Raw genomic sequence first — 24,349 nt, 5'->3', positions numbered from 1 at the left:
GGGTGTGAACCTCTGATCTGGGTCTTCAAGTTTTTTTTTTTTTTTAACAATGTCCCTCACTTAGGTCCCTTCTAGTAAGATATGTGTATCTAGCTCTCTCTCCACACCTTGTTTTGTTGTATGCTGGCCAAGCTGAGTAAGTGATATGGTGAGCATGAGTGTAGAGATCATCGCCTTCAGGCAGTTTTTCACACATTATCAAAAAGATGTTCAGAAACTCTCTCTGAGACACAAAGCCGTGGGTGTCATATTGTGTCTGAAAAAGTGGCTTTGTCAACAATACCCATAATTAGAGGCCCTGAACAACAGCTAAACACAGTTATTGTTTGGTTAACAGAGCATGGTTATATTGTGCTTGGAAAGCAATGCCGCAGAGCAGGTTTTCTCCAGTGGCAGCTTTTCTCAGGTAGCAAAGCTGGAAAGCTGAATGGTACGTAGATTCCCAAAGGAAGAGGAAATATGGACACCTCAGACAGCGCAGCGCTGAACTCATCTCCCTCCTTCCCTCAAGCCTGCAGGGGAAATCGGGTCTCTGGCCCGGTGGTATATTAGGAAGTTATCATTGCAGTTCCTGGGCTGTAGTCTTTGTATGTGCAATTACTCTGGAATAAACATGTTGTTATGTTTTCATGTTGGGGTGGGTGGCTATTCAAGGACGTGTTGTATCTAAATGCATCGTGTGAAGGAGGGAGAGAGGGAGAGACTGAGCTTCTTGTACATTGAGATGTTTTTGCTATTAACCAATTCTCCAGACATTAGGTGTACAGTGTGTGCAACTGTTTTAATTGAAGGCAACCAGAGGATCTTACAGAGGGCGGGATTATCACGTCTTGGGCTTGAGGCTGCTTCTCCTTCTCTCCGCAGGTTCATGGTTTTAAATTAGAAAGTGATCATTGCAGTCCCTGGGCTATAGTCTGTGTGATTACTCTGGTCTGGAATAAACATTTTGTTATTTTTCCATGTTAGGGTGAGTGGTTATTCAAAAAAAAGTCTTTATTTTAATGTAAAGGCATTGTGTGAAGGACTTGTCTTTATTTTAATGTAAAGGCATTGTGTGAAGGACTGCAATATCCTAGGAATAGTGAACAGTAATATTCCATTTATCAACTGACTCAGGATCAGTTTTGAACCGAGGCTTTGTCTCAAGAGTTTTCACTCGGTGGGATAGTCCAGTCCACACATGTGCAAATTGCTTGTTCAAGTGTGTTTGCACAACCTTGGTCGCTGTCCCCTTGACCCGGTGTTGTGATTTAGCTGCACAAACAACCCCTTGTGACCGGGGCCGTTTAGGTGATGAGAATGTGCGTGTAGATCTGGGAACCGTGGAAACCCCTCATTTCTCGGCCAGCTGACAACACAACAGAGCTCTGTTGAAAATGTGACGCCATGTCACTTCTAAATCTAAAGAACACCGCAGCTTAAAACAAGTGGGAATCCTGCAATATGCAAGATTTTCTAATCATGTTTGATAACAGCTGAATATTTTATACAGTACTTGATCAAGCTAGTTATTGGTTTTAATGGATAGTTACTGGTTGTAATGGCTTGATCAAGCTAGTAACTGGTTTTAATGGCTATTTACTGGTTGTAATGGCTTGATCAAGCTAGTAACTGGTTTTAATGGCTATTTACTGGTTGTAATGGCTTGATAAAGCTAGTTACTGGTTGTAATGGCTTTATCAAGCTAGTTACTGGTTGTAATGGTTTGTAACTCTGTGACTTGTTGTCACTCTTTTACACACTCTTAAAATTCCTTGAATTCCTGGGCCTTTAGAATATAACTCAGCATGAGGAAAGACTATTAGAAATGCCAGCAGCAGCACAATCACCAATGTGCCCAGTGCCTAATACAATTAAATAGTTTAAAGAATCTTACAATTAAATAGTTTAAAGAATCTTACAATTAAATAGTTCAAAGGGTCTCTCCGTCAGGGTAACACAGTTAGAGGACATAAGGGCTAAATAAGTAACTACTGTCACACACACACACACACACACACACACACACCACACACACACACACACACATTATGTGTGTACTTATCAGAGAGTATGCCACATTATGTGTGTATTTAGTATGCCACATTATGTGTTTGTGGGAATTTTACACATGTGTGATCGATTTATATTGCTGCTGTAATGGGCCTACTGTGACCAGATCCATTAACCAATCAGGCATCAGGGTGATTAACCAATCAGGCGTCAGGATGCTCCTCACATTCCGCTTGATTTGATCCCTGTTTTAAACATTCTCTTGTAGTCGTCCTGACAGAGAGAGAGGAATACTGTGGTGTGTGTGTGTGTGTGTGTGTGTGTGTGTGCAGGGGCGTTTCTAGACTTTCAGGACTATCTGGGCTGGACCGGATGTAAATGTAAAGATTAGCTGAGGATTTTTTTTTATATACATATACAGTACATAAAAGGTGTTATTATAGTAGACAACAGACTACATTAGACTGCCCAAATTATTTATTATTGAATTACAAGGTACATACACGTTTAAGTGTGAGGTTGCATGTAATGTATCATTAAGCAAATGTTCTGCATCTCCTTCTGTTGATCTCCCTTCTCTCTTCATCACCTGACTGCTCTTTTGTTGTTTGATCTATGCCAGAGATCTACCAAAAAGACAGTAAAATGTTTGATGTTAAAATGGGATTGCACACACACACAGAGAGAGAGAGAGAGAGAGAGAGAGAGAGAAAACAAACAGCTACCCTCTATAAAATCATGGAATCAGATCAGTGTGTGGCAAACCAACAAAAACATACTATACTACATTGCAGGATACAAAGAACTTTTGAGATTGCAATGTCCAGCTCTAATTACAAATCCTTTGCTTATGCATAGGGCATTTGCATACATTTCAGTGGACATTTAAACACATTCCCATGGAACATGTTCATTCCCATCATTCTTGGGTTTTTCAATGCTGTTTTATGTTTGTCATCAGCTTTGTAATCACTTTGATGGTTAAATGGCTCATTACAGGGTGAATAAAAGCTGTCTCAGCCCCCTCTAGATATTTAATGGTTTATAGTTTGTCACTGTTAAAACATCTCCCTTACGAAAAAATCCTACATTGCAGGCCTACTGTGTATCAAAACTGCTATTTTTTGCTATAGTGTTAGAGAGTGTAACATCCTCGTCTGCTCGTCAGAACATCAGTACAAATGTTCAACAACGGGGAAAGCATTTAGCCCTTCTGGCTAAATTTAGTTATTTAGAGCTGAGTGTAATAAATCTCTCTCTCTCAAAACGAGCACTGAAATGAGTCGTGCCAATTAACCTGACCAGGTGCCTTGCCTAATGCTTGCTTAGCTTATTAGCAGAAAATTGCACCAGACAAATGCTGGTAAATATTGAAGTTGGTAGATTTCAGACAGAAAATACGGATTACCTATTGAATGGTGGGTGAATTTTGCCACTTCATTTGTCAGTCAATTTATTCAAGATAGTGAATGGCACTGTAGATATTCACATTTCAAAAAGTTAATTTTGACTCCTGCTTAGTGTTTACTAATGATAGCTTGCTAGCCAGCTAGCGATAGGATAGGTAAACAACACTAATAGCTGGCCTTTATGGAGTTGGTCGGACAGGACTAAGCTTATATTTCAGTTTGCAAACATGAATTCTTACCCTTTGCCTTTCGTTTGAAAAAGCCAAACAGTTTCAATTGTTTATTGCTGGCCATGTCACGTCTGCTTTCTCCACGTACTGCAACCTAGGACGCTGCACCACCCAGTGAGTTGACAGCAGTAACGTTAGTTGAGAGCACAGATTCCACAGACCAGACCGCGAAGCGACCCTCTGCCGCTCTCCACCCACCCCCAGCCCCGCCCGTTCTGCTTCTCCTTGTCAGAGTTTAGTGTTCGGGATTCCTTGTTCTAACAGGCTACGAGGGATAGAATGCACAACGAAATAAAAAAGTTAAATATTTTTTGGCTACCCGGGCTGAGCTCAATTTACCCCGGGCTGAAGCCCGGTAAAATCGCCTGGCGACGCCCCTGTGTGTGTGTGTGTGTGTGTGTGTGCAGTCAGAGAAGGACTCTGATCATATTGTACTTGGCTTTCAGCTCAGGCTGCAAGTTCAGTCAAGCCCCGTCATGGTTGGAAGAGCACGCGATGTGATGTGTTGTGTGTGTGTGTGTGTGTCCTGAGGGGCAACATGGCAGCCCCAAAACTGTCTTACCTTTGACCTATGCATGTGTGCTGAACCTCTCACACACACACACCACACAGATTGCAGTACTCACCTTCATATTTGACATGTTTTGTTTTATTGTTTTTTACATCCATGATAAATACTTTGTTTGGTACATTGTAAACGTAAAGTAATCATGAGTTTCCCTTTTCCCAACTTCAGCTAGGCAATATTGCAATCATTAAGTAAGACACACACACACACACACACACACACACCAAACAGATTGCAGAAGGCAATATTGAAATCATTAAGTAAGACACACACACACACACACAAAGATTGCAGAAGGAAATATTGAAATCATGAAGTAAGACACACACACACACACACACACAGATTGCAGAAGGCAATATTGAAATCATGAAGTAAGACAGACACACACACACACACACACACAGACACAGATTGCAGATGGCAATATTGAAATCATGAAGTAAGACACACACACACACACACACACACACACACACAGATTGCAGAAGGCGATATTGAAATCATGAAGTAAGACTTTGCTCCATGCTGCCGTGTTCTAGTGGATGACCAATATCTGTGACCCTCAATTATTTCAGAACCGCAAATTGATATCGTCCCATATGTCTGCGACTCCCTGCCTAATTGAGTGGAAAGGCCAACATTGTGCTGAAATTGATTTACAGTTAAAAACGAGGAATGCGTTCAATGGCAAAAACATTTTCTGTCACCCTCTGTTTTAAAGAACGTCAATACAGCTCTTGTCAGCCGTTTGCGACCCGTGTGCTATTGAGTGTCTGGAGAGCACACACACACACACACACACACACACACACACACACACACAAGGCCCATTGAGTCCTGATACTCACCGCAGCCTGGGGTTCACTCTGGCGCCTCCTCTGTTACTCCGATAATCTAGTTACATCTATCAAATCCACACCTCACATGTACAGCTGCCCACAGCATCGGAGCCCTGGAACCTTTTGTTTCTCAAAGTGTGGTCCGGGGACCACTGGTGCTCCGAGCCCAAGTGGTAAAATAGAATATAGATGAGTTGTTTGCAATATTGAACCAACTTGTATGTAAATCCAAACATTTCTGCAACACTGCCTATGTAAGCGGTGCCAGTTTAAATCATATGAATCCTCTGAAACAATAAGCAAGGTGGTTCAGTGAGTACACATATTGTGTAATATATCGTTGAAGTAGGTCTACTCTTTTTTTTTAGCTAGGTGGTCCGTGAGTTTTTTTGTTTTTGGTTAAATGGTCCTTGGTCTGAAAATATATTTAATATTTAAGGGTTTCAATATTAAAACAGATCACAGGCAAGATTTTCTAACAAAGATGATGTGTTTTAAAAGTTATTTTTCATATTTGTCAAAGACATAAACAATGAGCAATGAAACTTTGAAGACAACTGTCTATTTATTTACATGCCAGTAACATCCTGCTGAGTAAACCAGCCTGAGCAGCTTATGGGTTTGCTGCTTGTTTGACCACCCTATGTTAACCAGCTTGTTTGACCTACCCTTAATTTGTTCTCTTAGTTATTATTTGTTCCCCAGATATTAATCAGCAAATACTTTTGCAATGGTGGTGCACAAAGGTACATTCGCCTCCAGGTGATGAAGGTGCATTTGCTCCTTGGTTGACCTACTGTAAAAACAACCTCTATATCTTTGGAAGACTCGCTTCATTTTATTGACAGTAATGAAATCAAACATTTAGTTAACATGCCTTGTACAGAGTACACAAAACATACCATACGACAGCTTCAACATGTGATCCTTATACAATTTACATACATATGATCTTTAAACAGTTTACATACATATTAGTTAGCACTTCAACATGTCATCCTTAAACAGTTTACATACATATGATCTTTAAACAGTTTACATACATATTAGTTAGCACTTCAACATGTGATCTTTAAACAGTTTACATACATATTAGTTAGCACTTCCAACATGTGATCTTTAAACAGTTTGCATACATATTTGTTAGTAGACCCTGATAATCTAGAAAAATTAAGGGTCTGGCAAAGAACAATGTGGCCCAACTCGAGGGGCGGCAACAAGCATGCATTTAAAAATCTCACTGCACACAATTGGATAACAGACCATGTTTACTCTGAATGGTTTCGGACTTCGCGATTGGATAACACTACGACCAATGTGTACTGTCCTCCAACGTTGCAGCGCTGTCTTCATCAGTTTAGCTGGTTCCCGGAATGTTGGGGTAAAAGTAACGTGCATCATTGCTCTTTGCCAGAGTGTCTCGCAGAGACAATTCCATTGTGCTCTCGCGAGAACTCTGGATTTCCAGGGAAATTCATTAGCACTTCAACATATGATCTTTAAACAATTTACATACATATTAGTTAGCACTTCAACATGTGATCTTTAAACAGTTTACATACATATTAGTTAGCACTTCAACATGTGATCTTTAAACAGTTTACATACATATTAGTTAGCACTTCAACATGTGATCTTTAAACAGTTTACAAACATATTAGTTGGCACTTCAACATGTGATCTTTAAACAGTTTACATACATATTTAGCACTTCAACATGTGATCTTTAAACAGTTTACATACATATTAGTTAGCACTTCAACATGTGATCTTTAAATAGTTTACATACACATTAGTTAGCACTTCAACATGTGATCTTTAAACAGTTTACATACATATTTAGCACTTCAACATGTGATCTTTAAACAGTTTACATACATATTAGTTAGCACTTCAACATGTGATATTTAAACAGTTTACATACATATTAGTTAGCAAGTCAACATGTGATCTTTAAACAGTTTACATACATATTAGTTAGCACTTCAACATGTGATATTTAAACAGTTTACATACATATTAGTTAGCACTTCTCTTCAATGCTCCTATGTCAAACCTTCTTAAGAATTAGGAGACTTATGGCAAAGTATGGCTATTCTCTACTGCGGTCACCCGGCGTTGACCCTTTTCTAACCAGCGACGGCACTAATAAACCCATCAGGCCCATTAGCTCCGCTGAAGCGTGATGTGGTCAGGGCCGGGGCATTCTCAGGAGGTGCTGCCGCCCCGGCCTTGTTTAAATGGGCCGTCTAATTTCAGCCTCCACAGATTTTATTTGCCACAATTCAATTTGTCTGCAGCCTGTGCACATGGCTCTCATTGTGGCTGTCGATGGTGACGCTTGAAGATGCACTGCTGACAGAAGAATGTGCTTGTCCCTGCAGGGCTTGTGCTGTGCTGAAGGCCAGGCTAGGTGGTGGTGGTGGTGGTAGGGGAGTTATGAAATGTTTATCACCAGTCATCATTCATGACGTTGTGTGATTCCCCAATGGAATGGAATGGAAGTGAGAAAAAGACTTCCTTTTGATCTTTCAGGCCTGTTGCCTGTTGCTTGTTGCAGAAACACCAATCTATTTTCGTGAAACCAGAGAACCAGAATGGAGCATAATAGCTGCCCTGGCATTTCCTTGTCTTGTTTTGACTTTGTGATTTTTTTGGCCTTTGTCATTTGTCATGGTTTAAATTATGTGATCTTTAAACAGTTTACATACATATTTAGCACTTCAACATGTGACCTTTGCTGGTCTTTCCGTAGAATCCCTGTGCATTAAAATGCCGGAGGGTTGGGAGCAGCAATTGGCAGCTAAAGACCCAGAAGCGTGTAGTATCAACAAGATGATTGCATTGCAGGCATGTTATCTTCAAGTGATGATGCAATGCAACTCACACATGAAGAAGCTCAATGGGTTTTTGTTGTTCAGACAAAGTTGCATCGGTCTTTCAGTAACATGGCGTGGGTTGCACAGGCTGATGACTAATCTAGCTGATATGGGACAGTGACTCCGCATGACATGTTGACCAAGTTACTCCAAAAAGCACATGGCCACCCACACAGACACACACACATACACCCACACACACAGGATGTACCCGACGAAGATGTACAGTGACAGTGTGCATATATGTCTTTACCCCGCACCTGTTGAAATATATAGATGTGCATGCACTCCTACCCCCCCACATACACACACACCCATACACGCACAAGTACACACACCAACACATAAAGAGGGTCACGTATGTGTTGTGCACATGTCCTGGGTCAGTGTATCCAAAATGCCTACGCACTAAACACACACGAGCTCTCAGATCAAGGCTGTGTTGTCTGTGATGATAAGATCATTTGTCTTGTGTGTCATGTTCCTTTGCTTGCCAGGAAGAGTGAGAGACCTGTAAATAACCAGGAAGAGTGTAAATAATCAGGAAGAGTGAGAGACCTGTAAATAATCAGGAAGAGTGAGAGACCTGTAAATAATCAGGAAGAGTGAGAGACCTGTAAATAATGTAAATAATGCCGTCAAATCTGTCAGTTAGTATATCAGTAGGTCAAGCAAATCCAAGCATGTGAGCGAACATATAGAGCCAAGTAAACACTGGCAGTGCCCGTTGGGTGGACATGTAGGTTTCTTCTGATGGCTGGCAGTGCCCATTGGGTGGACACGTGGGTTTCTTCTGACGAGGGTTTTGATGGTGATTTGTTCCACTCTTTGGTGATCGATATCAAAGCTGTTGACACATCTGTATTGACTGGGCGTCAGCGTCCGTCCGGCTGTTGGTCATGCGTCTGAAATGCTCATGCTCTGCTGCTCTGGATGGACTCTCGGGCCACTGCACACAGACTCAGGACACACAGACTGCACACGGACTCAGGACACAGGGACACACAAACTGCACACGGACTCTGGACACAGGGACACACAAACTGCACACGGACTCAGGACACAGGGACACACAGACTGCACACGGACTAAGGACACAGGGACACACAAACTGCACACGGACTCAGGACACAGGGACACACAGACTGCACACGGACTCAGGACACAGGGACACACAGACTGCACACGGACTCTGTACTTATTGTCTGAAATTGTCACTTTTTTTTCTGCCACTTACAGGATTTTATTCATAGAGAAATTGGCAAGAATATTCATGTTCTTTTAGAGCATTTGACATTACACCATGAAACAGTATTTATATCACACTATACTGTACAGTCAAGCATGACCACTACTTTAGAAATGAAATAGTCAACAACACTATTAACATAGGCCTGAGCCATAGGTCTGAGCTCAACACTATTAACATAGGTTATGGTTATGGTTATGGATTTAGCAGACGCCTTTGTCCAAAGCGACACATAAATACAAAACAACATAATAATATTTAAAAATGAACAGGGAACAGATTAAAATGTAGGTCAAATATAGTAAGGAGAATAGTTGTAGTACACAATAATATCAATTCAAGCAATAGCCTAATAAAAGCAATGGAAAAAGGGGAAAGGCAATAATAAAACAATAATGTCCATTCAATCAATAATATAAAACAATGACATGCTAAGACTACATTAAGGAGAATATCAATAATAAACAATAATGTCAAATTAATTAACAGCCCAATTAAAATAAAACAACATTATATAAACCATAACACATAAGCTTAAACAACTAAGTATATGTTGAATAGGAATGTCTTTAGACCCCTCTTAAGCGACCCAAAACTACCACAGGAACGGAGAGCACTGGGCAGTTCATTCCACCAACATGGAACCACTGAAGAAAAGAGTCTGGAATTAGACCCAGTTTTCATGACTGGTCGACACAACATACGCTCACCAGAAGACCGCAGTGGGCGGTTGGGGATGTAAGGCTTGATTATTGAATTAAAATAACTAGGAGCAGATCTAGTTAGTGTCCTATAGGCCAAAGTGAGAGATTTAAATTTAATTCTGGCTACTATAGGGAGCCAATGGAGAGTAACTAGGAGAGGAGTTACATGTGTCCTCTTTGGCTGATAAAAGACCAGGCGTGCTCCAGCATTTTGAATCAGCTGTAATGATCTTGTTACACAAGCGGGTAAGCCAGCTAATAGTGAATTACAATAGTCCAGCTTAGAGATGACCATGGTCTGAACAAAAGTTGTGTGGAATCTTGTGTCAGATAAGGTCTGATCTTCCTAATGTTGTAAAGCATAAACCGACATGATTTTGCAATAGAAGCTATATGCTCAGAGAAGTTAAGTCGGTCATCAATTACAACGCCCAAGTTTCGTGCCGATCTAGTTGGGGTCAGTGAAGTTGAGTCAAGATGGATGTTAATCTGTTGGGGAATAGCTGTTTTAGCTGGAAACACCAAAAACTCTGTTTTGAGAGATTAAGCTGAAGGTGCCGATCTTTCATCAGGCTGAAATATCCTTAAGGCATGCAGAAATCCGGTGGGAAACACTAGAGTCATCAGGTGGGAAAGACAGGTAAAGTTGAGTGTCGTCTGCATAACAGCGATAGTCAAATCCATGGGAGCGAAATGGTATCACCTAAGGAAGTGGTGTAAATAGAGAAAAGCAAAGGGTCCTAATACTGATCCCTGAGGCACACCTGTGGTGAGGTCATGAGACTTAGATACCTGTCCCTGCCAAGACACGTTGAAAGAAGCCTTTAAGGTAAGATTCAAACCAGTCAAGAGCTTTTCCAGAAATTCCCAGTTCAGATAGATAGGAGAATGTCATGGTTAACAGTATCAAAGGCTGCAGATAAATCTAGTAGAATTAATACTGATGACTGAGCAGAGGACTTAGCTACTCTCAATGCTTCAGTCACAGACAGAAGAGCAGTTTCAGTAGAATGACCACTCTTGAAACCAGACTGCATAGGGTCTAGTAGATTATTCTGATGAAGAAAGTCACAAACTTGCTTGAAGACCACTTTCTCCAAAACCTTTGACAAGAAAGGAAGAAGGGAGACAGGTCTGTAGTTCTTCACCTCAGTTGGATTAAGTGTACTTTTCTTTAGCAGAGGTGTAACCCTAGCCTGTTTAAAAGAATAAGGAACTATTCCAGAACTGAGTGAAGCATTAAATACATGTGTGACTGCTGGTAGAACAGCACATAGGTCTGAGCTCAACACTATTACTGTAACATAGGCCTGAGCCATAGGTCTGAGCTTGGCAGTGGGCAGATATTTGAAGGTGATTCCCTTATGAAGGTACCCAGCAGAATGGAACTGCAGATATTTCAGTTGGTTTTAGATTCATTTATTTGGAGGCCTGAGAGGACAGAATGACCCCTCCTCTTCTTTTCTTTTGGACTTCAGGATAATGAGATCATTGGATCAGATCAGCTGGTCACTGCATACCTATGTGGATCAGACTGGCCAGTTAGCTGGGCACTGCATATGTGGATCAGACTGGCCAGTTCGCTGGTGATTCAACAATCACATTTTCACAGTCAAAACCTTTGTCATTTAAGTTTTTGGAACAGTTTTTTCACATCCATATAAGTGTAAATGGGGTTTCTTACAGCATTAATTATTGACATATTAAATTACAGATCCTAGTGTGCAAAAGTCTTTAAAATGTAGAGATTTTACTTTTGACCAAAAGCCAGCGTGTTCTCGTCTTAATAATGACAGCTGAACAGAGACAACTGCTGGTCTACCTGACTGACATTAGACGTCTGGCCAAAACCTCCACATATGTCTGCTGGGTAGCATTTGAAACCTTTAAAGATTATGCACATTGCCAAGGCTTGTATGGGTCAGCTAATGGCATAGATGCCACATTAGCCTTAGCAGGCGAATAACTTCATGTAGGCCTATGTAAGATGATGGAGTCACGTTTCATCATGCCGGTTAAGTAATCCATAAAAAAAGGGCTAACGCTCTTCACAGCTTGATTTATTCACAACTTGGTGCTAAAACCTCCTGAGCATCAAAATAAACTTTAGAAGTAAAGGCTAGCACTCGCAATTATTTTTTTATTTCTACACGTGAAGTAATCCACCATTTTTCTGCCTGCCTGCTGTCATGTCTCTCTCTTGATTTATGAGCTAGTCAAGTCCTGGCTGGCATATCCGGCCCAATTGTCCTCATGCAGGTCTCTGACTAAGTGTTTGCTGACTAGAGGCCAACCAAGTGTATCAATGGAATCCAATTCACAGTTGTTTATACAGTTGAACACACTGGACAAGGCAGGCTGTGATTGGACAAGGCAGGCTGTGATAGGACAAGACAAATGTCAAATTAGATGAGATCCTTCTGGACTCTTTGAGCTGTGAGTCATAAGAACATGTGGCTGAGCATTGTGTCTTTAATCAGAGAAAACAGGGAATGGACTACTTATCTTGACCAATGTTGTTAACTCGTGCTGATTGTGTTTTTACCAAAATGGTTTATATGCAAAGCAGCATTTGGTTAAAGCCCAAGTACTTAATGTGAAGAGTAAGGCAGACCTTACAATAACTAAAAGGTAAAGGAATGTGCCATTTTTAAACAAATAAGGTTTAACCGTGACTTGACTAAAGAAATGAGGGGTGTAGGGGACTTTTAACTGGAAATGCGTTACAAGAGAATGTAAAGGATTTTCCCAGGATGATTTTGCTTAACAACCTGTTTAGTCAAATCCAAACGCTTGAGGTGCTTAGTGACTGACAGTTGGTCCAACACCAGCAGCGGAGCAGCAGAGTGGTGGATCTTCGCACACACTCTCCTTGCACACACTGTTCTAATTGCATATTTAAGTCATCTCATCTCATGCCTGCACTTGTCATCATCTCAGTTATATCATGCCTGAGCATGTCATCATCTCTGATTGACCTTTCTCTCCCTCCCTCTCTCTCTCCCTCCATCTCTCTCTCTTTCTCTCTCTCTCTCTCTCTGTATGTGAGTGTGTGTGTGTTTTGTAGTGTGTTGAATCGCATGGAAACCCATGATGAAAAGTCTTGGATTTGACCTGACATTAAAATAATCCAGTGTTGAGAGTGCTGTCATGCACAATGTTTGATCTCTATTTTTTTTTGTTTTGACGAGCTAACTACCTGCTCTGCAAGTCTTGACAGAATGAAGGCAGCAACGTTCACACTCTGCATCTGAACCCTAACCCAACGTTCACACGTCTCGGCATCTGAACCCTAACCCAACGTTCACACATCTCTGCATCTGTGAACCCTAACCCAACGTTCACACGTCTCTGAATCTGTGAACCCTAACCCAACGTTCACATCTCTGCATCTGAACCCTAACCCAACGTTCACACTGCATCTGTGAACCCTAACCCAACGTTCACACTGCATCTGTGGTGTTTGAATCCCAGTTTCTGCTGCATGATCAGGACCTAAGTACTGTGTTTAGATGGCTGTTTGTGACACTATCAAATAGGCCTATTCATTCATACTGGTAAGCTAACTGATTGTTAGCATTAGTACAGTTTTTAAAAATAGTTGGTTATAGAATTGTTATTGTTATTTCTAAACATTTTCATCTATGGCAATGCAAGTGGCTTATACTTGCAGCACTAATAGGATGTTAGGTGAGACATTTCCAAGTGAAATGATGCCATGCCTAATCCAGCTGTTAGCCATGCCAGTAAATAAGTACGTTTGGGTGGATGGGATGAGAACAACAAGAGCCTGTGAGTTCCTTTCAGGGCGCTGACTGTTTGTGGAAGAGAGGAGCCTGCCCGTCCGCCTGCCTGCGCAAACAGGCCGTTGCTGAGCAGAGAGACAAGCTGGCCCACGTCCAGTCACGCCTGGCCCAGAGCTGGCCCGGAGCTGGCCCACGTCCGGTTGCCACTGGTCACGCCTGACCTGGGCAGGGCTAGGGTTAGCACCCCCATAGGGAATCCAGCACTTCAGTGGCTGGGGAGACAGCACACAAGGGAGGGGCAAGGTGGCTGACTAGCCACTCTCTGTGTCAGGCTGAAGGCCTATGGCAGCTTGTGTTAAGGCTGCATTTGTTTGCTGGAAACTTCTGCGACGGCTTTCATGGTCTGGTATGTCTGTGTGACTGCAGCTGTCTCGTGGGAGTCATTAAGTGGAGTGGGTTGGACCACCGCTTGCTCTGTCACAGATATCCTATGTTTGTAATGGATTACAATAGGAACCCCATTGAAGAGTATGCACTGTTGGAACCCCATTAAAGAGTGTGCACCTTTGGAACACCTTGCTGCATTGCCCTGGTTTTCACACTTTATTACGACATGTCAAACTGACGGTGCTGAACAGAGAAGTGAAAAGGAAAACTGAGAGAGAGATAGAGAGAGAGTTGAGAGAGAGAGAGATCACAACCAAATAAATTATTTCACAGTAATGCCACAGTTGCCTCTGTCAGATCACTGCCACATTATAATTAGCTTAAAGAAAAATTCCAGTATAGAACATCAAAAACCTATGAGTACACTACACCCACTTCCAGTTCAATACAAATGGAGCGATGACAGACTAGAGCAATACACATCCCAGTCAAATTGCATCGAGGTCGAAAACATGATCTACTCCTTCCTGTTCACCAAATTTAAAAAGTCTGAAGATAACATCAATGTAGCCACCAAAACATTAACAACAATATTTTCCACAATAGCCAAAAAATCTTTAAAAAGACAAGGAATAGTTAATAGCAAGAAAAACAAAAAAAAAGAAATGGTTTGACAAAGACTGCCTATTACTAAGAAAAGAACTACGATCTTATTCAAACCAAAAACACAGAGAACCAGCAAATCAGGAACTTCAAATAAAAATATAACACCCTACAAAAATACAAATCACTTCTAAAACGCAAAAAGCCAATCACATACATAACCAGTTAGTAGAAATTGATGATGCGTTAGATCAAAACACTTTTTGGGACCTGTGGAAAAACCTTAACAACCCCAAAAAAGAAAATTGTATCCCAATAGCAAATGGAAAAACATGGGTTGACCATTTTGAAAATTTATACAAAAGAGATGAACTAAACCTGGCACAACAAAAACTAACAAACCATTTAAAAAACACTTGAAAAAAAACACAAAAAGATAAATTAAATGAATTAGACTCAGCTATAACATTATCTGAATTGAACACTAAAATAAAAAAAACTGAAAAATAGAAAATCATGCGGCACTGATGGAATTTATAATGAAATGTTGAAACATAGCACCCCCAAAATTAAACAAGTAATCCTGAAACTATTTAATTTAATATTATCCTCAGGCCACTTTCCTGACCAATGGAAAATTAGTCAGATCACCCCCATACACAAAAATGGTGACAAATTTAACCCAAACAATTATAGAGGCATATCACAAGGCAGCAATTTAGGTAAATTATTCTGTAGTATAATCAATAACCGAATTTCAAACTTAATAAAAAAAAACAATATATTAAGCCCCTCTCAAATTGGTATAAAAAAAAAAAATAGAACAACAGATCATATTTATACTTTACAGACACTGATACAAGAAAACGTTACAAAGGTCAAAAACGGAAAAATATATGGATGCTTTGTGGATTTCAGCAAAGCCTTCGACTCCGTTTGGCATGAAGGTCTCTTGCTGAAACTACTTGATTGTGAAATTGGTGGTAAAACATATAACATCATTAAAGACATGTATGAAAACATCAAATGTTGTGTAAAAATAAATAACAAACAAACTGATTACTTTCCTCAAACAAAAGGAGTGAGGCAGGGCTGTTGCCTGAGTCCTACATTATTTAACATTTATATCAATGAATTAGCTAATAAAATTCAAAATTCATCCTTGCCTGGTCTCAATCTTTTGGGAAAAGAAATCAAATGCCTGCTGCATGAGATGATCTTCTCCTGCTATCGCCAACGGCACAGGGACTACAAGAGAGCCTTTCTCTTTTGAACGAATATAGCATAACTTGGGCCCTTCCAATCAATATGGAAAAAACAAAATAATGACTTTCCAGAGAAAACATTCGAACATAAATAAATATAATTTTACCATTGGCGGAAAACAACTAGAACAAGTAAGAAAAATACAACTACTTAGGACTGACCATTTCTTCATCAGGGCAATTTGATAACGAATCAAAGACCTATCCGAAAAGCACATAAAACATACTACATGTTAAGAAAATCTCTATTTCAATATAATCCTTCCATCAAATTATGGAAAAAAGATCTTTGATTCCTTAGTAAAGCCAATATTACTACACGGAGCCAAATTTGGGGCATAAAATATAAAGACAATTTCAAACATGGGACAAAAAGCCAAACCGAATTATTACATTTGGAAGAATATTCTAGGTTTAAACAGATGTGCACCTAATCTAGGCTGCAGAGCTGAGCTTGGAAGATTTCCCCTCCTTGTAGACATACAAAAAGAGCAACCAAATTCTGGCATCATCTTCAGACTAGCAATTCAGAGCAATATCACCACACTGCTGCCCAGCTGAGGAGGAACACCCAGAGAGTGACCCCTTAAACTTCATAATACAAAAACACAACCTGAAAAACTGCAGCTCAAGCATTGCTTCAGTAGCAAAAGAAGTAGAGAACACAGCAAAACAAAACTACATTAACACATGGAAATGCAAAATCAACAAGTAAATAAGCTACACTGCTACAGAACTATTCGAATTGATTACAAATTGGCACCATATTTAAATGAAATTAAAACCATAGTCATAGAAAACTCCTGTCAAAGTATCGACTGAGTGATCATTCCCTTGCAATAGAAAAGGGTAGACACCGCCAAACCTGGATAGCTCGTGAAGATCAATATGTAAATTCTGTAATACTGGAGTAGTAGAGGACGAATGCCACTTCCTCACAGAATGTCCCAATTATCAACACTTAAGAGCTATATTCTACCCACAAATTGAAATCACTTGTCCCGGCTTTATGACTGCCACCAATGAACAAAACTACAATTCCTCCTGGGAGAAATAGATAAATGTGCCCACTTAGCCTACCAATATTTACAGTCCTGCCACATTTTAAGAGAAAACTTCACATAGAAAAAGTGCATACAGTATATATTTTTTTGTTAAATAGTTTTATATAGACTATTGTATAAGTTTCCTTTAAATTTAGATTTAAGAATACATGTTTAAGTTTTCTTTAAACTTGGATTTAGTTACTATTTTTTTTTTAAACATAAGTTTTCTTTCTTTTAGTTTAGATAAGTTTCCTTTCTTTGACCCCCCTTAGCGAGAGAGAGAGTTGAGCGAGAGAGAGAGAGAGAGTTGAGAGAGAGAGAGAGAGTTGAGTTGAGAGGGAGAGAGAGACAGAGAGAGAGAGAGAGACAGAGAGGGAGAGAGAGAGAGTTGAGAGAGAGAGAGAGAGAGAGAGAGAGAGAGAGAGAGAGAGAGAGAGTTGAGTTGAGAGAGAGCCGTTGCAGTAATGTATGATGCATGATGTTTTGTTTTATGTCTTTCCACACTACTACGTACATGTATGCTTTGGCAATACAAATTGTATTTTTTGTCATGCCAATAAAGCTCAATTGAATTGAATTGAATTGAATTGAGAGAGAGAGAGAGTTGAGTTGAGAGAGAGTTGAGAGAGAGAGAGAGAGAGAGAGAGAGAGTTGAGAGAGAGAGAGAGAGAGAGAGTTGAGAGAGAGAGAGAGAGAGAGTTGAGAGAGATAGAGAGTTGAGTTGAGAGAGAGAGAGTTGAGCGAGAGAGAGAGAGTTGAGTTGACAGAGAGAGAGTTGAGAGAGAGAGAGAGTTGAGTTGAGAGAGAGAGTTGAGTTGATAGAGAGAGAGTTATTTTTGTCACGTGTTTTGAGAATGAATCCGATCAAGGACAGGGGTTTTACTGCAGACATATAAATGATGCCAGATAATGCTACTAATTTATAATATTCCCATAAACAGATAATGCTACTAATGCCTAATATTCTCATAAAACAGAATTATAGAATTATTTGTCAAATGGTATCAAGGCCAAGTGAAGAGAAAAAGGGGGACAAGAGAGGTATCCAGATGTCCAGTGTGGGTCAAGTTGCTCTAGATCGTGTCCCTCTTCCCAGGGACTTGACTTCCCATTGACAAGTAGAAAAGCAGCTTTGAGAGAGTACAGCTGTGTTGATACAGCCGCACTAGAGCCAAGACACACACACACACACACACACAGACACAGACACACACACACACACACACACACACACACACCCACACACCAACAGACACGCAGCACTTCAGCCGCACCAGAGCACACAGACACACACACACACACGCAAAAAAAAGCTCCACACAGCGGGAGGTACGCTGTCTATATGCAGCGAAGCGGCGGTCATATAGGTTTAGTCAGATTGTTTTGTTTTTTTTCTTTTTCGCATGTCCAAATTTCCGTCAATGATTCCCGGGACACTCAAAGACCGGAGTACACGAAACTTGGTGGGCATGTAACCCCACATGGATAGCATGGAACCGTCATTTTTCGTTTTGATTTGTAGCCCCCGCTGGACTGGACCCCGAAAGGAGGGTAGGACAGACACAGTTTTTGTGAATATCTCGAAAACCGTAGGGTTTAGGAGGACCTTTTTTTTTTTTTGTATGTTGATCTCAAGGGGGCCATGTCAACCCATTCCATAACCACTCATTTCATGTATAGCCACCTAGTTAAACACAAAAAGTAAAAATGAGGTGTTGTAATTGAAGGTATCTGTGACCTAACATAGTCAAAACTGCACGAAATTGGAAGTGTAGGATCATTATGATACCCCTCTGTATGCACGCCAAGTTTTGTGGAATTCTGTTCATGGGGGCCACACAATAAATTAATTTATGTTACTATACACCAACTGGCCTGTAGGTGGCCGGAGACAGTTTTCTGTGAATATCTTGAGAACCGTAGGGGCCTAGGAGGTCCACCTTTTTTATGTATGTTGGTCTTAAGGGGCATGTCAACCCATCCCATTACCACTTATTTCATGTATAGCGCCACCTAGTTAAAAATTAAAAAGCAAAAAATTAGGTGTTTTAATCACAATATCTCTGGCTGACAAGGCCAAAACTGCATGAAATTAAAAGTGTAGGATCATTATGACACCCTCCGAATGCATGCCAAGTTTTGTGTACTTTCGTTCATGGGGGGCCTTACAATAAAATAATTTATGTGTACATTTAGTGACGCATGACACCAACAAGGATTCGGGACACTGAAAGACCGGGTACATAAAACTTGGTGGGCATGTACCCCCACATGGATAGCATGGAACCATCGTTTTTCGTTTTGATCTGTAGCCCCCCCCTCCTGGACTGGACCCCCCGAAAGGAGGGTAGGACAGACACAGTTCTCTGTGAATATCTTGAGAACTGTAGGGCCTAGGATGACCATTTATTTCCGTATGTTTGCCTCCAGGGGTCATGTTAACCCATTTCATGTGCACACATGTGCACAAACAGATACACACACACACACACACACATATATTCACAGTAATCATAATTGCATGACACATACTCACACAGTAGACATATGTACGCTTGCATGCACAGGCACACACGCAGGCACACACACACGCGCACACACACACACACACACACACACACACACACACACACACACACACACACATAACATAAACATAACACAAACAATCAAGAATTTCTCAGAATTATGAACAGGCAAGATGGAGGTGGGGTTGTGTAAAATTAATTTTACATGTGAAATCTATGAACTAATCATGTTTTGGTACTTGTTGTCTAGCAGATACCAGTGAGAATTGAGTATGGATAATGCAATTTAGTGAGACAGTTAGAATCATATAGGCCTTTCAGCATGATTTCTTTTTGTGGAAAAAAATGTGCTGGACTGGGCGGTGGTCATATTTTTACCGCTCTGCGGTACATCTAGTTTAGTCAGTTGTTTATCTGTTTAACAGTTTGCCCGTGAAGAGGATGTGTAGCAACTGAAAGCATAACATGTTAAGACTTTAAGCTCCTCACACACATTTATTCACAAGAACACAAACACACACCATGAGCATGTAATCTCCAAACACAGTGAGTAGGGAAAGTGCTTGGACACAAACACACACCATGAGCATGTAATCCCCAAACACAGTGAGTAGGGGAAAGTGCTTGGACACAAACACACCATGAGCATGTAATCCCCAAACACAGTGAGTAGGGAAAGTGCTTGGACACAAACACACACCATGAGCATGTAATCCCCAAACACACACCATGAGCATGTAATCCCCAAACACAGTGAGTAGGGAAAGTGCTTGGACACAAACACACACCATGAGCATGTAATCCCCAAACACAGTGAGTAGGGAAAGTGCTTGGACACAAACACACACCATGAGCATGTAATCCCCAAACACAGTGAGTAGGGAAAGTGCTTGGACACAAACACACACCATGAGCATGTAATCCCCAAACACAGTGAGTAGGGAAAGGGCTCGGACACAAACACACACCATGAGCATGTAATCCCCAAACACAGTGAGTAGGGAAAGGGCTCGGACACAAACACACACCATGAGCATGTAATCCCCAAACACAGTGAGTAGGGAAAGTGCTCGGACACAAACACACACCATGAGCATGTAATCCCCAAACACAGTGAGTTGGGAAAGTGCTCGGACACAAACACACACCATGAGCATGTAATCCCCAAACACAGTGAGTAGGGAAAGGGCTCGGACACAAACACACACCATGAGCATGTAATCCCCAAACACAGTGAGTAGGGAAAGGGCTTGGACACAAACACACACCATGAGCATGTAATCCCCAAACACAGTGAGTAGGGAAAGGGCTTGGACACAAACACACACCATGAGCATGTAATCCCCAAACACAGTGAGTAGGGAAAGTGCTTGGACACAAACACACACCATGAGCATGTAATACATAGGGAAAGTGCTTGGACACAAACACACACCATGAGCATGTAATCCCCAAACACAGTGAGTAGGGAAAGGGCTTGGACACAAACACACACCATGAGCATGTAATCCCCAAACACAGTGGTGGGTTGATGGGTGTTTATTCAGTGCGGTTCTGTTTTCTTTCCACTACATAAACGGCCTGTTGTGTTGTGTTTCCCACGTCTGCTGTGGTGGTCTCCTCATTTAATATTGTTTCTGTTTGGCGTTTTTAATGCAGATGGACTTTTCTCTGTCTCTCTCTCTCGCAGTGTGCCAGGGATTAAGCAATAAGCTGACCTTGCTGGGCCAGTACGATGACCACTACAGGAACCTGGTGCGGATGTTCAGCAATTGCACCGTTGTGCTGGAGAACCTGGAGATTACCTACATCCAGGAGCACCACGATCTCTCCTTCCTCAGGGTTGGTGGATGCAGCACCATTGGCAACAAGAATTAGCATATAGTCCAAGAGCCCTTTAGCATAGCCTCTAGAATCTAAGGTCTTGGCTGTCCAAATACACAAAAAGTTGGTTCTGAATTGTTAGTGTCATGTTTCTGAAAAGGGCTCTTGGACATTGTTAATTCTCCGTTGATGACTAATAGCCTCTCGTCTCACCAACTGAGATGTTGAACTAAAGAAAAAAAGGAGGAATCACTTGAACACAGGTGTGGAGGTTCCTTTATTTTTTATTTAAAAAAGACCAGCTGCACAGACCAGAAATAAAACAAAATAAGGAACCTCCATATCTGTGTGGTCAAGTGACTCCTCCCTCTCTTTACATAATCGGTCCTCTACCGTGGAGCACAGGATTGGCCATCAGAAGCATGGTGGAATACATGTTTAAATCATTAGATCAAAATCAAATATTTACAAAAAGCATTAACATTGTAGGGCCAGTCAGTTCTGACCAAAAACTACAACAGGATGCAAACACAACACAAGAGTTACAAACTACAACAGGATGCAAACAAAACACAAGAGTTACAAACTACAACAGGATGCAAACAAAACACGAGAGTTACAAACTACAACAGGATGCAAACACATCCTGTTACAGATCCTATTACATATAATATCAGTTGCAAGAGTCTGCAGTTGCACATCAACAATAGTTTGAGGATGTATTACAGGACGGACACTATCTAAGATTGTATCAATGTTTTAGGACGTGTGATGACATTATCTGATCAAGACACTTTTCATAACATCATGTTGGAAACCTGAATAGATGCTTAGATCAACTAACTCTATTGTGCCTTGTAGAGTTGTGAATTCAACAAGATCAAGCTATAACTAGAAAAGCAATTCCAAGGAATTACCAGTGCATGAAAATGCAAAAGTTGTGATGTAAAATATCATGTATAGTTAAAATAGATAATACAGAGATGTTTACTATGGTGATGCTAGGATAGACATGGTGGTTGCTAGATAGATAGTTTAATGATAGTTTAAAAGTAGACCATTTAAAAGTTGAATGTAGATAGTTTAAAAGTTGTTGATAGACAGCTAGTTTAATAGATAGATAGTTTAATGATAGTTTAAAAGTAGACCGTTTAAAAGTTGAATGTAAATAGTTTAAAAGTTTTTGACAGACTGGAAGTTTAAAGAATGTTGATATTCAAATAGTTTAATGGCTGTGTATAGGTAGATACTTGACGATAACTGAAAGTTGGAATGTCTCTAATGTTTGCTAGCAGTTATGCTAACAATGTTAACTAAGCTAACCATGCTATTTAAGTAACTTAGCTAAAGTTTTCTAGCAGTTTTGCTAAAAAAGCTAACAATACTATGTTAACAATGCTAACCATTGTTACTTCGCTAATGTTTTCTAGCATTTTTCCTAAAAATGCTAACTATGCTAACCATGTTCCTTAGCTAACTTAGCTAATGTTTTCTAGCAGTTTTGTTAAAAATGGTAACTATGCTAACTAGCTACAGTGGGTAGGAGTCGTAGTTGATGACAAGTGATAGTTACAATGGCTGAACAGTTAAAAAGTTTAGTAGTTTAAAGGGTTTCATTGTTTAACAGTGAATTATTGTAGTGAGGACTTTTATGAAACAAAATGTGGGCAGAGGAAACAGTTGAACAGGATGCGTAGTCTTAAGAAAGCCAGATTGTATGCTTAAAGCCTGAGACAGACAGTTGCTGCAGGTGGCCTGAACACCTGGCATAGGATTCCAATTGCTTAATGGCCGTATTGTGATGTCACAATCGGCAATGTTAAGTCTATGGGGATTTTTAAAAAGTTTTTCATTAATAGTTTAAAAAGTATGAAAAAGTTGAAAAGTAGTAACCTGGTCCATTTGAAGACCTACGTTACAAAGTTTAAACGAAGTTTCTAAGTTAAACGGTTCAAGAGAAATAGCGTACAGAAAAAGTGGTAAGCGGAATAATAATAAGAAGTTGCCTAGGAAGAACAGTACAGTGCATTTTCATGCACTGTAAAAAAGCAGACAAAAACGTGGTTGCTCATTAGACTATATTCACTAAAGACAAATATTTGGAATGAATAGGCTATAATTGGGTAGGTGTTGAACCCCTTTAAAAATCAGATTTTTGCATTTTTGGTATCCTTTTTGGTAACATTTCTGGATAATAAAAAATGGCCGCCAAAAAAGTCGGACGTAAAATAAGAATAGCATCCTCCCGCACCTAATGAGTCGATTTTCATGGTTTTGCTATCAAATCATAGGTTTTATACCAGTGCTTACATTAGAACGAGTAAGTCTATTTAGGCATGCATTCCAAACCAATGAGAGTGCATGGAGTTGATAGGCTCCTGCAATAATTAATTGATTAAATATAATTGATTAATTCATTAGTGATTAATTGTTGGTTCGTTGATTGAGTTATTGATTGATTGATTCATCAGATGTTTCAGTAGCATCTATTGTCTCTACTTGGTTCAGTCAGACAGGCAAATAAAGTGACATGTCATGATTTATCATTTTAAAGAGCATCGAGGAAGTGAGTGGCTACGTGCTGATCGCCGTCAACTTTGTGGAGACGATCCCGCTGGAGAACCTGAGGCTGATTCGAGGCCACTCGCTCTACGAGAACCGCTTCGCCCTCACCATCATGTCCAACTACGACCGCAACTTCTCCTCGCCCACCATCAACATCACCCGCGGGCTACGCCAGCTGCCCCTGCGCAGTCTCTCAGGTCAGAACCGGCCTCTCAGGTCAGAACCGGTCAGAACCGGCACAAATGTCTCATTCTCATTACCGAAACATTGAGTCTCTGATGATAATGGTGTTGCGGAGGATGAGTGACCTTAAACATTCTTGCTAACTGTGGAAGCACCATGAGGGTTAGCTAAACTTTCCCGGACTTTTTAGACCATAATGGGGTAATAATACAAAATTAAAACGGCAACATTTTCTAAAACTTCACAAAAACTCATGTTTTGGTAATGAGAACAAAAAAGTTGTGTAGGTACTATGACAAACAACATTTTAACTTTTACCTGGAGAGAAA

General features: G+C 40.5%; 1 protein-coding gene across 3 annotated transcripts in view; it reads left to right on the top strand.

Moving 5' to 3' along the window:
* Positions 1-24,349, top strand: part of LOC125309058 (epidermal growth factor receptor-like) — a 68,085-nt gene that overhangs the window by 5,613 nt on the left and 38,123 nt on the right. For all 3 annotated transcript variants that reach the window (XM_048265718.1, XM_048265719.1, XM_048265717.1), the window contains exons 2-3: positions 21,139-21,290; positions 23,827-24,034. In XM_048265718.1, the coding sequence (XP_048121675.1) occupies positions 21,139-21,290; positions 23,827-24,034 (360 nt within the window). The remainder of the gene's footprint in view (positions 1-21,138; positions 21,291-23,826; positions 24,035-24,349) is intronic.

The sequence above is a fragment of the Alosa alosa genome, chromosome 16 (genome assembly GCF_017589495.1).
Source record: "Alosa alosa isolate M-15738 ecotype Scorff River chromosome 16, AALO_Geno_1.1, whole genome shotgun sequence".
NCBI classification, from domain to species: domain Eukaryota; kingdom Metazoa; phylum Chordata; class Actinopteri; order Clupeiformes; family Clupeidae; genus Alosa; species Alosa alosa.
Note: the sequence above shows the minus strand (reverse complement) of the source record. Positions and strands in the feature narration are given on the sequence as shown.